This window comes from Mustelus asterias, unplaced genomic scaffold (assembly GCF_964213995.1).
Source record: "Mustelus asterias unplaced genomic scaffold, sMusAst1.hap1.1 HAP1_SCAFFOLD_3046, whole genome shotgun sequence".
NCBI lineage: Eukaryota > Metazoa > Chordata > Chondrichthyes > Carcharhiniformes > Triakidae > Mustelus > Mustelus asterias.
Window position 1 is genome coordinate 122 of NW_027592991.1, and position 16,538 is coordinate 16,659.

At 51.4% G+C, this 16,538-nt stretch overlaps 1 protein-coding gene across 1 annotated transcript; it reads right to left on the reverse strand.

Annotated features, from left to right (window-relative positions):
* Positions 1–213: 213 nt before the first annotated feature.
* LOC144490230 (PDZ domain-containing protein GIPC1-like) lies at positions 214–16,041 on the reverse strand (the record flags this gene model as incomplete). Its single annotated transcript, XM_078208022.1, has 3 exons — positions 15,716–16,041; positions 5,749–5,934; positions 214–394 (listed from the first exon to the last, which is right to left on the reverse strand). Coding segments are annotated over exons 1-3 (652 nt in total), but the record flags the coding sequence as incomplete, so codon positions are not given.
* Between the last annotated feature and the right edge of the window lie 497 nt (positions 16,042–16,538).

Below are 16,538 nucleotides of genomic sequence, written 5' to 3' on the forward strand. Positions count from 1 at the left end.
GAGAGACACAGAGAGAGAGACACAGAGAGAGAGACACAGAGAGAGAGACACAGAGAGAGAGACACAGAGAGAGAGACACAGAGACCGATAGACAGATATGCAGGAAGCCTCGGGGTTTTGTTGGTTCAGGAAGGTTTCCGGGTATAACAGGGAGCAAGAGGAGCAAGTCACTAACACAGCAACATTCAGTTCCAAAGAGAGTCACTCACTCACCAAAAGCCTTCAGAGGCTCCACGAGACGCAGTGTGAACAGCTGTCCCTTCACCAACTCTTTCAGCAGCTTGGCAACTTCAAAGTGGCGGAACCCGATGACATTCTGCCCATTGATCGCCTCAATCAGATCGCCAACCTTCACCGCCTGTACTTGGTCAATGAGGCTGCCTTCTTTGATCCTCTGGAAAGTAAAGCACAGCATTTTAAATTGGAGTCTCCACATGCCTGCCTTATACAAACTGTGAGGTATTTTACATGCAGCAAAGTGATGGGGGAGAGGAACAAGGGACAGGTTTTTGCCCCTGGACGAGTACTGGTCATGGATGGAGATCCACGGCAGGCATGAATCATAATACACAGAGAGTAGAATACAGGCCTGTCGCTGTATAACACTGGGGTACTGTACTGGTGGGGACAGGTCTGTCACTGTATAACACTGGGGTACAGTACTGGTGGGGACAGGTCCGTCACTGTATAACACTGGGGAACTGTACTGGTGGGGACTGGTCTGTCACTTTATTACACTGGGGTACAGTACTGGTGGGGACAGGTCTGTCACTGTATAACACTGGGGTACAGTACTGGTGGGGACAGGTCTGTCACTGTATAACACTGGGGTACAGTACTGGTGGGGTCAGGTCTGTCACTGTATAACACTGGGGTACAGTACTGGTGGGGCAGGTCTGTCACTGTATAACACTGGGGTACAGTACTGGTGGGGACAGGTCTGTCACTGTATAACACTGGGGTACAGTACTGGTGGGGACAGGTCTGTCACTGTATAACACTGGGGCACAGTACTGGTGGGGACAGGTCTGTCACTGTATAACACTGGGGTACAGTACTGGTGGGGACGGGTCTGTCACTGTATAACACTGGGGTACAGTACTGGTGGGGACAGGTCTGTCACTGTATAACACTGGGGTACAGTACTGGTGGGGAAGGGTCTGTCACTGTATAACACTGGGGCACAGTACTGGTGGGGACAGGTCTGTCACTGTATAACACTGGGGTACAGTACTGGTGGGGAAGGGTCTGTCACTGTATAACACTGGGGTACAGTACTGGTGGGGACGGGTCTGTCACTGTATAACACTGAGGTACAGTACTGGTGGGGATGGATCTGTCACTGTATAACACTGGAGTACAGTACTGGTGGGGACGGGTCTGTCGCTGTATAACACTGGGGTACAGTACATTTGGGGACTGATCTGTCACTGTATAACACTGGAGTACAGTACTGGTGGGGACAGGTCTGTCACTGTATAACACTGGGGTACAGTACTGGTGGGGACGGGTCTGTCGCTGTATTACACTGGGGTACAGTACTGGTGGGGACAGGTCCGTCACTGTATAACACTGGGGTACAGTACTGGTGGGGACGGGTCTGTCACTGTATAACACTGGGGTACAGTACTGGTGGGGACGGGTCTGTCACTGTAGAACGCTGGGTTACAGTACTGGTGGGGACGGGTCTGTCACTGTATAACACTGGGGTACAGTACTGGCGGGGACAGGTCAGTCGCTGTGCAACACTGGGGTACAGTACTGGTGGGGAAGGGTCTGTCACTGTATAACACTGAGGTACAGTACTCGTGGGGATGGGTCTGTCACTGTGTAACACGAGTACAGTACTGGTGGGGACGGGTCTGTCGCTGTATAACACTGGGGTACAGTACTTTTGGGGACTGATCTGTCACTGTATAACACTGGAGTACAGTACTGGTGGGGCGGGTCTGTCACTGTATAATCCTTGGGTACAGTACTGGTGGGAAAGGGTCTGTCCTTGTATAACACTGGGGTACAGTACCGGTGGGGACGGGTCTGTCACTGTAGAACACTGGGGTACAGTACTGGTGGGGACGGGTCTGTCACTGTATAACACTGGGGTACAGTACTGGTGGGGACGGGTCTGTCACTGTATAACACTGGGGTACAGTACTGGTGGGGACAGGTCTGTCACTGCATAACACTGAGGTACAGTACTGGTGGGGACGGGTCTGTCACTGTATAACACTGGGGTACAGTACTGGTGGGGACGGGTCTGTCGCTGTATTACACTGGGGTACAGTACTGGTGGGGATGGGTCTGTCACTGTATAACACTGGGGTACAGTACTGGTGGGGACGGGTCTGTCGCTGTATTACACTGGGGTACAGTACTGGTGGGGATGGGTCTGTCGCTGTATAACACTGGGGTACAGTACTGGTGGGGATGGGTCTGTCACTGTATAACACTGGAGCACAGTACTGGTGGGGACGGGTCTGTCACTGTATAACACTGGAGTACAGCACTGGTGGGGACGGGTCTGTCACTGTATAACACTGGAGTACAGTACTGGTGGGGACGGGTCTGTCACTGTATAACACGGGCACAGTACTGGTGGGGACGGGTCTGTCGCTGTATAACACTGGGAGAGAGTACTGGGTGGTACGGTCTGATAATGTTAAGTATGGGTTCCTGGCTGATCCAACACTAATGGTGGCAGGAATCTCTTGCAGTCAGCTTGCTTCACTTACAACATCTCCACCTAGTGACAGAGTTCCCCGAGTAGCCAGAAATCAGAACTCTGACAACAAATACAGCGAAATATTCCATTCAGTTTGGCGATCATTCATCCCTAATGCAATCACAATGAAGCTCTACACTCCTCTCAAACTGCTGCGGTGTTGGAATAGCTGACTGGAGGCTATTAGACTGATTGCCAACTTAAGTCAGAAGCAAGCAAGAAGTCAGGCGCCTCCTCCCTCAGTGCAACAATCCGAGATCCTCTCGCTGCTTGTGACAGAGTATTGAGTAATACGGTCACTGTGCATCTCACAGAATAACAAACAAAGGAAGCTGGCCATTCGGCCACTGCTAGCCCTTTGCAAGATCGGTCCAATTCGTGCCCCTCCTCATCATCTTCTTCTCAATTCCTTTTTGAGATTTACTATTGAATGTGCTTCCATCACCCTTCCAGGATCACATTCCAGACCGTAGCAATTCACTGCTTTAAGCAAAAAACTCTCCTCACCTCTTACCTTGCCTTCTTCGTCAATCATCTTAAATATCTGTGTCCCCTCAAGCTGACTGAAGTATAAAAAAAGCTTTCCGAGGCTTTTCGTGGGGGGTGAGACTGGGGTGAAAGCATCCTTTCCGGATGTTTCACAGCTTGGTATGGCTCCTGCCCTGACCAAGATCATCGATCATAGAATCCCTACAGGGCAGAAGGAGGCCATTCAGCCCATCGAGTCTGCACCGACCACAATCCCACCCAGGCCCTATCCCCATAACCCCACATATTTACCCTGCTAATCCCCTGATACTAGGGTCAATTTGGCATGACCAATCCTCCTCACCCACACATCTTTGGACTGTGGGATGAAACCGGAGCACCCGGAGGAAACCCACGCAGACACGGGGAGAATGTGCAAACTCCACACAGACAGTGACCCAAGTCCCTGGCGCTGTGAGGCAGCAGTGCTAACCCACTGTACCACTTTGTCACCTACCAAGACTGCAAGAAACTACAAAAGGATTGTGAATGTAGCCCAACCCATCACGCAAACCAGTGTAGACAGAGTCAATTTGGGAGGCTGGTTTGCGTGATGGGTTGGGCTACATTCACAATCCTTTTGTAGTTTCTTGCAGTCTTGGTAGGTGACAAAGTGGTACCTCAGCAAAGCAGCCGGCATAATCAAGGACCCCACGCACCTTGGACCTTCTCTCTTCCACCTTCTTCCATTCTTCACCTTCATACCAACTGACTCAAGAACAGCTTCTTCCCTGCTGCCGTCTGACTTTTGAATGGACCTACCTTGCATTAAGTTGATCTTTCTCTACACCCTAGCTATGAGTGTAACACTATATTCTGCACCCTCTGCTTTCCTTCCCTCCATGTACTCTATGAACGGTATGCTTTGTATAGCGCGCGAGAAACAATACTTTTCATTGTATCTCAATACACGTGACAACAATAAATCAAATCAGATGAATCCTCTTCAGTCATGTTAACTGCCCCTCACGACAGGCTGAATAGTTACAGCGTTCTGGGGTTTTCCTAAAATACAATAAGGCCTTTCTGATCGCTATCCATCCCTGAAGGATCAGTACCAGTTAGGCTTGTGAAACCAGCATAACTACTCCCGCTACGTCTGGGTGGATCCCCAGATCAGTGTTAGTGCTGGGGCGTTCACTGCGATTGTCAGCTGTGACTCATTAGGTGGCACCCTCGCCCGGGTCAGACGGCGGTGGGATCAAGTCCCACCTCGGGGAAGGTTGCACTGTGGGGAGAGGCTGAGTCAGTAAGTAAGGCCTATGTTCCCTTGAGTTGGGAAGAACAAGATGCAATCGCATTGAAACAACCGGGATTATGAAGGGGTTCGACAGGGTAGATAGTGGGAGGTTTATTCCCCTGGCTGAGGAATCACAGTCTCAGGTTATGAAGCCAATCATTTCTGATTGAGATATGAAGAAATTACTTCCATCGAGGAGTTGGGAACCTTTGGAATTCTCTGCCCCCGAGGATTTCCCGTTGCTGAATATAGTTAAGGCTGGGATACAGATTTTTTGATCTCTCAGAGAATCGAAGCCGGCAGGAAAGTGGAGTTGAAGACACGATCATATTGACTGGCAGAGCGACAGGCTGCGTGGTCTAATAAGGTGCGGCATGTGGCACAGTGGGTTAGCACTGCTGCCTCACAGCTCTAGGGACCTGGGTTCGATTCCCGGCTTGGATCACTGTCTGTGCGGAGTCTGCACGTTCTCCCCGTGTCTGCTTGGGTTTCCTCCGGGTGCTCCGGTTTCCTCCCACAGTCCGAAAGACGTGCTGGTTAGGGTGCATTGACCTGAACAGGCGCTGGACTGTGGCGGCTAGGGGAATTTCACAGTAACTTCATTGCAGTGTTAATGTAAGCATTACTTGTGACTAATAAATAAACTTTAAAACCTTTTAATCGTACTCCTAGATCTTACATTCAGCAGACAAGCATAAAATCGAGGCGGACACTCCCAGCCCTGTACGGAGGGAGTGCCACACTGTCAAAGGTGCCGCCTTTCAGGTGAGATCACAAACGCAGCTGCACCTCAGCGGTACAACACCAGAGCGTGTTACAAAGGAAGTGTGCCAATAACTTACAGGAGACCCACAGTTAGGCTTGGGTTTCCTCCGGGTGCTCCGGATTCCTCCCACAGTCCAAAGATATGCGAGTTAGGTGGATTGGCCGTGCTAAATTACCCTTCAGTGTTCCGGGATGCGTAGGTTAAAGGGATTAGTGGGGTAAATATGCGGGGCGATGGGGATAGGACCTGGGTGGGATTGTCGCCGGTGCGGGTTCGATGGGCCGAATGGCCTCCTTCTGCACTGGAGGGATTCTATAAACTAATTCTGCAGCTCAATTAATGCTGTACAATTAAGACATTTGCAGCCAAGTTGAAGCCAAATGTTCAAATTCATATTTTAAGAGCTTCGTTTGCAAAGCTTATTTAATTACTCAGGAGATGATCGTGCACTATTGGCCTCTGCTTCACTCAAAAGATGCCCCCGTTTGCTACCTTGATAAATGCGTATCCCGCACCGTTGTCAGTGATGGTCAATCCCAACGCATCTTCCGACTTGTAGATCTCCACTTCTTTCTTCTGCCCTTTGACATGGGCAAAGATGAAATCTTCGAGGCCAATCTGCCCGCCCAGGAGCTTTTCCATGTCCACCTTGTGTGTGTTCAGAGTGCAGAACATGATCTGTGGAGTAACACGGGAAGACAAGCACGGTTAGGCTGGCGAATAATCCACCAGGCACGGGGTCTTCTCCGCAGTCCTGGCAGCACCTGCGGGGAGAGGAAGGAGCTGGTGTTTCGAGTCCCTTTGTCAAAGCTTTGGACTCGAAACGTCAGCTCTTTTCCCTCCTCACAGAGACGGCCAGACCCGCTGAGATTCTCCAGCGTTTTCTCCTTTGGTTTCAGATTCCAGCCTCCGCAGTAATTTGCTCTTAAACACAGGGGGCGGAATTTTTGCCGGCACGTCCGCCCGAGGTTCGTACGATCCCGTCCAAGGCCAACGGGGAATGCCGTTCTCCGAGCCTTGCCCGCCTCCTGGAATCGGGGCGGGCGTGCCGGTAAAATTCCGGCAAGGGTCTTGCCTTGTTTGCTGGGGTCACACGTTCACAGACTGGGGAAGAAGGTTTAGCCAAACTGAAGGAAATTAAGGACAGGCAGTACGGGCTCCTTCTAACCCGCAGTTACATCGAGCTGGCCAGGGCTTTGGGTTACATTGTGCTGCACTGATTCACAGAAGTTACACCAGAAGCAGACATTTGACTCAAACCCCACGCTGCTGTTTAGGCTGCACAAAAACCTTCCCCCCGCCTTACTTGCAACTCACCCCATCCGCATAACCTGCCGTTCCTTTCCCACCCCCTCGTGTGATTTATCCAGCTTCCCCTGTTCACTTCAACCACTCCCCGTTGGCGCTGAGTTGCATTCCCCGTTGGCGCTGAGTTGCATTCCCTAATCGCTCGCAGGATAACAAAGCTTCACTTGAATTCCTCACTGGATTTATCAGTGACTATCTTCATTGTAGTCTCACAGCACCCAGGTTAAAGTCCAACAGGTTTATTTGGTATCACGAGCTTTCGGAGCGCCGCTCCTTCATCAGCTGATTCACCGAGTGAATCAGGTGAGTGAAGGAGCGGCGCTCCGAAAGCTCGTGCTACCAAATAAACCTGTTGGACTTTAACCTGGTGCTGTGAGACTTCTTACTGTGCCCACCCCAGTCCAACGCTGGCATCTCCACATCATATCTTTATTCCCTCCCCAACACCCATCTTATCGTACCTTTTATTAATTTGAAAGAGCACTTGAACGGACTAGCTCATTCTCACAACGGGTTTTCAATAAAACACTAATTTCATTTGTCAGTTCAGATCTCCAACCCCCTCATTTCAAAACAAAACGACATTTCACAAGTAGGTTTCGTACAGAGCGAAAGGATAAAATCTCCCACGCCGGCTAGCAACACCAGATTGAGGTCAAGCCTGGGTTCAAAGTTAAGGAAAGAACATGTAATTATACAGCATCTTTAATCTCACCAAGGTGACTCAATAAAACCTTTCACAGCCAGTGAACTTGGATCGGAAATCTATTCACGGTTGCCTAGGCAAATACTAACACCCAGTTCTGCGCATAGCTGATGCAGGCTGAGGGGCAGGCTGGTGGGGACTCGGGGAGAACTGCCCTGTGACAGGACCGCAGAAAGCTTTGGCTTAATATCTTATCCTAAAGAGGGGGCAACACACTCTGGGACAGACCGTATGACTTCTTTAAATTTGGGGGCGGGAATCGAGCCAGATCTACAGCCAGAGAATGAGACCCAAGGTCAACCTTAACCAAGGCCATGAGCGCTGGAGGCAGGAGCTGTCAACTTGGTGGCCTGAGGTATCACACGACATTAATCTGTTTCATTCCAACACCAAGGCTGCTCTTTCAGAAATCACTTCATCACTGAAAGCATCGTGGAAGTCTGAGGCTCTCTTCCCCAAGAAAGCTGACTGCGAGGCAGCATTCCTAAGGGACACGGAGCCAAGGCAGGTGGATGGAATCAAGATCAGTCACAATCTAATTGAATGATGGAACAGGCTGGAGGGGCTGAATGGCCTCCTCCTGTTCCAATGTATTATGAGGTGGAGATGCCGGCGTTGGACTGGGGTGGGGCACAGTAAGAAGTCTCACAACACCAGGTTTTAAAGTCCAACAGGTTTATTTGGAATCATGAGCTTTCCGAGTGCCGCTCCTTCCTCAGGTGATTGAAGGAGCGGCGCTCCAAAAGCTCGTGATTCCAAATAAACCTGTTGGACTTTAACCTGGTGTTGTGAGACTTCTTACAATGTATTGTGAACCGAGAAGATTCGCCTGCTGAATTCAGGGCTGTGGGGCTGAGCTAAGAGGCCGACTAAGCAAAGTAAGTTTAGCAGCGACACCAAGGCGAGGAATGGTCACACCCATACATGCTCCTGGAATCCAAATCAACTGATAATGGGACCAAAAGAGAAAATGCTGGAAAATCTCAGCAGGTCTGGCAGCATCTGTAAGGAGAGAAAAGAGCTGACGTTTCGAGTCCGGACGATCTTTCATCAAAACTAAAAGGTGTAGGAAGTGGGAGATATTTATACTGCAGGGGGAGGGAATGAAAGATGAGTCATAGCCACAGAAACCAGGGGAAAGGCTGCTAATGGCAGCCCATAGAGAGAATAGAAGGTGTGAATGGCCAAACGGCAGAGAAGCTGAAATCAGAGGGTAAACTGTGACAGATGAAGATATGGGGGGGGAGAGAGGTAAAATTTTGAAAAATGGGGAAAGGGGAAGCAAAGGGGGAGAAAAGATGAGGAAAGAGGGATAAAGTAGGGGGGAAAGAGTGGGGGGGGAAGAGAAGAAAAATGAAGAAAGACAATAAATAAATAAAAGGTAGAGAACAGTAAAAATATAAAATAAAATAATAATGATAAGAAGGATGTGGAAGCGCTGGAAAGAGTGCAAAGGAGATTTACCAGGATGCTGCCTGGTTTGGAGGGTAGATCTTATGAGGAAAGGTTGAGGGAACTTGGGCTCTTCTCTTTGGAGCGGAGGAAGTTGAGAGGAGACTTGTTAGAGGTTTATAAGATGATGAGGGGGATAGATAGAGTGAACGTTCAAAGACTATTTCCTTGGGTGAATGGAACGGTAACTAGGGGGCGTAACTATAGGGTTCATGGTGGGAGACAATAGGAAGGATGTCCGAGGTAGGTTTTTTACTCAGAGAGTGGTTGGGGTGTGGAATGGATTGCCTGCAGGGATAGTGGAGTCAGACACTTTAGGAACATTTAAGAAACTATTGGAGAGGCACATGGAGTACTTCGGGATGATAGGGAGGAAATAGCTTGATCTGGGTTTCAGACAAAGTTCGGCACAACATCGTGGGCCGAAGGGCCTGTTCTGTGCTGTACTGTTCTATGTTCTATGTAATGATAATGGGGATGCCCATTATATGCCCTGTTTGTGAACAGAATTCCCACTCACCTGAAGAAGGGGCTTGGAGCTCCGAAAGCTTGTGTGGCTTTTGCTACCAAATAAACCTGTTGGACTTCAACCTGGTGTTGTTAAACTTCTTACTGTGTTTACCCCAGTCCAACGCCGCCATCTCCACATCATGATAATGGGGAACAGCTTAAAATTTCCAACCCGGATACTCAAGGATGGCTCAGGATGCTAACATTGCTCCCAAGTCACCTTTGTGTTACAGTTCTATAAAACACACCACGGCATTAGCTGAGGGAGCGGGTAGGGGGGGAATCCCCATTTCTTTCCACATAGAGTTCCATCCGAACACTAAGTTTAGAAATTCTGCAGATCAGAGAGTGCTGGTATGAGTGAGACAAACAGCACACCCCCTCCCCACCGCATCTCTGCTGTGAGCAACTCTGCTCCGCAAATGAACAGCCTTTTCTAAAGGGAAACTCGACAGAACCTCAAAAGCTGGGGATTATTAGGCAGCATAAAATTTACCTACGCCGTACATGTTCCTTTGGCTCGCTGCTCTTATTTGCATTTTGGGGGTTTTGATTCTCCCCACCCCAAAAATATACAAATTCAACAGGACACAGTCTCCTTCTGGTGTGTTTGGCTCCATTGTAAGTGACCGAACTTCCAAAGTTATTCACTGCCTGTGAAATGGTTGCTGTTTGGAAATGGTTGGACTTTAACCTGGTGTTGTTAAACTTCTTACTGGGAAATACTTCAACAGATTCCGAGGACATGAAAGGAGCTGCAGTAAACGCAGATTCTCTCGTACAGATTGTGCTCACCAGGAACCAGTCCCATCATTTTCCTTCAGTTCCTCTTCCTCAGCAGCTTCCCCCTCCCCTCTGAAAGATACTTCTTTTTAAAGTTAACGTTTATTTATTAGAGTCACAAGTAGGCTTACATTAACACTGCAATGAAGTTACTGTGAAAATCCCCTAGTCGCCACACTCTCTGGCGCCTGTTTGGATTACACTGAGGGAGAATTTAGCACGGCCAATGCACCCTAACCAGCACGTCTTTCGGACTGTGGGAGGAAACCGGAGCGCCCGGAGGAAACACACGCAGACACGGGGAGAACATGGAGACTCCGCACAGACAGTGACCCAAGCCTGGAATCGAACCCGGGTTCCTGGTGCTGTGTGGCAGCAGTGCTAACCACTGTGCCACCGTGCCGTCCTATGAAGGGAAGAACCTTGATTAATTTCTGAGTTTCCCATTTGCCCCTCGTGGTCTGGTGACACTTCACTATAAAAATTCTCAACATGGTTTCCAAATCCCAGCCAGGCCCTATCCCTGTAACCCTGCTAGTCCCCTGACAATAATGGGCAATTTAGCATGGCCAATCCACCTAACCTGCACATCTTTAAAGTGTCGGAGGAAACTGGAGCACCCGGAGGAAACCCACGCAGACACGGGGAGAACGTGCAGACTCCGTGCAGACAGTGACCCAAGCCGGGAATCGAACCCGGGTCCCTGGCGCTGTGAGGCAGCAGTGCTAACCATTGTGTCGCCCTGGGGAAATTCCCCAGCCAATGACTCTAGCACCCTGTAGAAATCTCTGGCACTTGCCCACATTTAACTAGCCAACAGGCTGACGGCATCATACATCCAGGACCAGCCTAGGAAGACAGAACTAGGAGGCCATTCAGCCCCTCGGGCCTGTTCCACAATTCAAGCACATCATGGCTTAACATCATTTATTTGCCTTGGTTCAGCATGCCTTGATATCGTAGGAACATCAGAATTAGGAGGAGGAGGAGGCCATTCAGCCCTTTGAGCCTGCTCTGCCATTCAATAAGATCATGGTTGATCTCCACTCCGCATTGCCATCTTCCCCCTCAAAACCATCAACTCCCTCGTTTATTAACAATCTGTTTTGAACCCAGCCTCCACTGCTTTCTAAGGAAGAGAATTCCACAGACAAACAACCCATTGGGAGAAAAAATACTCTCCTCATCTCCAGTAGAGAGAGTAGGCCTCTTATTCTTAAACTGTGTCCCCAGGTCCTGGTTTTTCCCATCCTCCAGGTACTCATCCTGTCAAATCCTCTCTCGACCTTATAAGATCACCTCTCACTTCTTCTAATCTCCAATGGGTATTGGCCCAACCTGTCCAATCGTCATAGGATAATTCCCTTCATCCCAGGGCTGAGTAGAGCGAACATTCTCTGTCCTGCTTCTAACGCAGTTATATTATTTTTTAGAACTCACCAAGGCTCTGTACAGCTGCAGTACAACATCCCTACATTTAGATTCCACTCCCCTTGCAATAAACACCAACAATCCATTTGCCTACCTAATCACTAGCTGTCGCGATAGTTCTAGTTGACCAGGACAGAGCTTTAGGAGAGCGTGTTTGAGACTTTGTCCACCTAATATTCAGAATGGGGGTCACTGGATGGGGGGGGGACCTGCACCATTTGCCCCTCCCAGGGGCATTGTATCAGCCCCAGTGGAATGGTACTGCTGAAATTCACTACCCCGGGAAGAACAAGTTACACCAGCCACTGCTCTAGTCGCTGATCTGTAACCTGGGGACCGACCCTACTGCTGTTTGTGCTTTTCAGCACTTTCCCCTCAGGGATTCACTCTCCGCTGCTGCATCGCTCAGCACAGCAGCTGCACACCAGAACATTCAGCAGCCCTTGTGAACGGCCCTGCTGAATAAACACACTGTGCTATCTCAAACGGCAGCCAGAAATAAACTTCGCAAAGGCGAGTCCATGGCCAATACTGGCAGGATGCACAATGGAACTCTCTGTGGAAAACAGATCCATCCCTCAGCCTTTTTTGTAAGAAGGTTTTGTAGCTGGCTGATATATAGACCACAACAATCGCCGCCCGAGGCCTCTGCACTCCCCGAATCTTTGTGCATCCCTGACAGTCACCACTCCATCACTGGCTGCCCTACCTTCAGTTACTAAGACCTCAAGTTCTGTATTTCCCTACCTAAACTTCACAGTAACAACTTCACAATTTCACAGTAACTTCAGCTTCATAAAACCTGCCTCTTGACCAAGCTGTCCTACTTCTCCTCAGTGGTGATTGATTGGAGGGGGGAGACACTACATTAAAGGCCCTGTATAAATCATAGAATCCCTACGGTGCAGAAGGAGGCCATTCGGCCCACCGAGTCTACACTGACCACAATCCCACCCAGGCCCAATCCCCCATAACACCACATATTTAACCTGCTAATCCCGCTGACACTATGGGCAATTTAACATGGCCAATCAACCTAACCCACGCATCTTTGGACTGGGTGAGGAAACCCAGAAGAAACCCACGCAGACACGGGGGAGAACGTGCAAACTCCAACACAGACAGTGACCCAAGCCGGGAATCGAACCCGGGTCCCTGGCGCTGTGAGGGAGCAGTGCTGACCCACTGTGCCACCGTGCCGCCCATAAAGATCGTAAACTGCAGCACTATGTGTGACACTGCAGATTTGGTGAGGTCAATGAATCTGTTTGAAATGTGAAGATTACAGCAGGCAAAAACCCAACCAATTCAGAGCGGTGATGAGTCTCCTGGGAGCCCTGGCACAGCAGGTTGCCACTGCACTGCATACCCGAGGATGGTGAAAGGTTCTTTGAGAGATGCTGTTGTTGATTCTCTCGTTCTCTGGGGTGATGGTTAAAACGAAAGGTTTGCACTCTCACATGCTGCAGAGATGAAAACACAGCTTACACGCACCTGAGGCAGTTGTGTGGCTCATCTCACATAAGGCCCCTTCTCTGTTCTGGGACACACTGGTAGCGGCAGAGAATCCCGGGAGGGCAGAGGCATCTTACACCTCTCTCCTCACATTTTCGGATCCGTGGTACGTTTGTCGGGAAGGGCAAGCATGTTTTGCACACCCACAGGGCCGGGTCATTCAAAACCAACCCAGATGAGGAGCAATTTTTTCCCTCAAGACTGCCGTGAATCTTTGGAATTCTCTACCCCAGAGCAGCACTGCTGCCTCACAGCGCCAGGGACCTGGGTTCGATTCCCGGCTTGGGTTACTGCCTGTGTGGAGTTTGCACATTCTCCCCGTCTCTGCGTGGGTTTCCTCCGGGTGCTCCAGTTTCCTCCCACAGTCCAAAGATGTGCGGGTTAGGTTGATTGGCCGTGCTAAATTGCCCCTTAGTGTCAGGAGGATTAGCAGGGTAAATATGTGAGGTTAAAGGGATAGGGCCTGGGTGGGATTGTGATCCCAATGGGCTGAATGGCCTCCTTCTACACTATAGGGATTCTATGACAGGCTTAGGATACTCAGTCACTGAGCATAATTAAGACAGAGATCGATAGATATATCTTTACACTAGAGGAATCAAGGGCTATTGACCAGTCATTATCTTATTGAGCAAGTCGAAAGGGTGCATGGCCTATGTCTCCTGTTTCTTACACAATCAGGCGGCTCGGTAGCACAGTGGTTAGCACTGCTGCCTCACAGCGCCAGGGACCCGGGTTCGATTCCCGGCTTGGGTCACCGTCTGTGCGGAATTTGCACATTCTCCCCTTGTCTGCGTGGGTTTCCTCCGGGGGCTCCGGTTTCCTCCCACTCTCCAAAGATGTGCGGGTTAGGTTGATTGGCCATGCTAAAATTGCCCCTTCGTATCAGGGGAACTAGCTAGGGTAGATGGGGATCGGGCCTGGGTAGGATTGTGGTCGATGGACTGAATTCTGCACTGTATCACCCTGAGCTCGCAATATGCTGTATCAGAAACTCTTCCTTTTCATAGAATCATAGAAACCCTACAGTGCAGAAGGAGGCCATTCGGCCCATCGAGTCTGCACCGACCACAATCCCACCCAGGCCCCACCCCCACATATTTACCCACTAATCCCTCTAACCTATGCATCTCAGGACTCTAAGGGGCAATTTTTAACCTGGCCAATCAACCTAACCTGCACATCTTTGGACTGTGGGAGGAAACCGGAGCACCCGGAGGAAACCCACGCAGACACGAGGAGAATGTGCAAACTCCACACAGACAGTGACCCGAGCCGGGAATCGAACCCGGGACCCTGGAGCTGTGAAGCAGCAGTGCTAACCACTGTGCTACCGTGCCGGTAGCACTGGGTGGAAATACAGATTCATTTATACTGTCAGGCTTTTTCCTGGGGGTTTTAAGTTTAGCACGTAAACTTTGGCCAGCCTCAGACTTCCTACAATTTTATACCCAATGCCAAAACTTACTAGTGTTCTACTGACCCAGTCTATCCGCTGCTACATCACCTGGATCCAGCACCGGTTGGACCTTACTGCCTCACCTCAATAGAATTCTCAATAGAAACATCTTTTTAAAAATGTGGTTATTAAGATGCAGCACATGCAGTACACATTCTCCAGTCGACAGTGCAATCCCACAACATCAATAGACAATACAGCATTGAAACGAACCACTCAATTAAACTAGTCTTTATCACGCGAGCCTCCTCCTCACTAAATCCCGCTCTATCAGCATCCTCCCCCTCGGGTGCCCTTTCCCAGTGTCCCATCCATGCTTCTCCCTTTCTACAGCGCGCTAGACCTCTGCCTCGCTCCAGGATGTGTCCCTGTGCCACTCTTTGCCCACCCCAGGTGCCACTTCATCAGGACGTAATCATCATCCAGGCAAGCAGTTTTCCCCGTGCACCCCCTCCCCACCACATGGTTCTCCCCCAGGTGCATTGAACCACCCCCCCCCCCGCCCCTCCCAGCATCCTCCCTTCCTCGGGTTACCCAACACCACTCTCCCCGCCCCAGGAATCTCCCTTCACCCCTTCCTCCAGCCCCCTACTCCCTCCCCGCTCAAGATTATTCCTCCTACCCCTCCCCAAAAATCACCCCCACTGCTGAATCCCCACCCATTGGATCTCTCCCACTCTCAATCCATCACTGGATCCCCCAGATTCCCTCCTCACACTGGATCCCCCTCACCTCCCCTCAACCGGATCCCCCTACTGGCCAATCCATCACTTATTCCCCCACATGCCCCTGCCTCAGTGGATCTCCCCTCCCCCCCAGATCTTCCCAATGGACATTCCACCACCGCATTCTGTCACCCATTGGATCCCTCCACCTTCGGATCCCCCCCGGCCACTCCACCACTGGACCCCCTCCCTCATTTGATCTTACTATCTCGCGGCCACTCTACCACTGGATCCCCCCTTTCCCGGAACCTCTCCCTGCCCCTTCAGATCTCCGTCCCTGCATTGGGTCTCTCCTCCTCAGATCCCTCCGGCCAATCTCTCACTGAATCCCCCTATCCCAGATCCCCCCGTCACTGCAGGATCTCTCCCCCAGATCGCCCCCACGCTGGATCCCTCACTAGATCCCCATGGACCCTCACACTGGATCCTCCACACAGGATCTATCCCCAGTATCCCTCTCCAGATCCCTTGTCCCCACTGGATCCCCCGATCCCTCATTAGATCCCCATGGACCCTCACACTGGATCCCCCACACAGGATCTCTCCCCCTGACTCGATCCCCGCTCTGACCTGTGCGGGCTCGATGTGGAAGGTGTTGGCGAGCTGGGTGTAGAGCTCCCGGACATTGGTGAATCCCTGCACCAGGCCGGTGGCGCTGCCGTGCGCCAGCTGCGTGTGGAAGGCCAGGCGCGGCCGGAGCGGGGAGCGGGAGGAGCCCGAGCCCGAGCCCGGCTCCCCGGCCGCCGCCTCCTCCTCCCCCCCGGGCTCGGCTCCCCGCGGCTCCGGCTCGGCCTCCGGCCAGCCCTCATCACTGTCCACCAGCGGAGCGGCCTTCTTCCAGCGGCCCAGCGGCATCGCTCCGGCTCCGGCTCCGGCGGCAGCTCCTCACCGCCGGCTGCCCCCGCCTCCTGTCAGCGTTGGCCCCGCCCGCTGGCGGTGACTGACAGCACGGCCAGCCAATGGGAGTGGTTGCCTGCCCGGGCCGCCCCGTCCACTATGTGATTGACGGCTCCGCCAGCCAATGGGTGTGATTGACAGACCGGGTCCGTCCCGCCCACTGCGAGTAATTAACAGACAGGTCCCGTCTATTGGGTGTGCTTCACAGCACCGCCAGCCAATGGGAGTGATTGCCTGCCCGAACTTCCCCGCCCACTAAGTGATTGACAGCTCCGCCAGCCAATGGAAATGGTCGCCCAGTCCTGTCCCGCCCACTGCAGGAGATTGGCAGACGCGGCAGCCAATAGGATGATGGACAGCTGGGGTCCGTCCCGCCCACTAGGAGTGATCGACAACCCCGCCAGCCAATGGGAGTGATTGACTGCCACGCCCCCTCGCCCCAACTCGCCCGCCCGCCCCCCAACAGGCAGCGATTGACTGCCCCGCCCCCCCATAG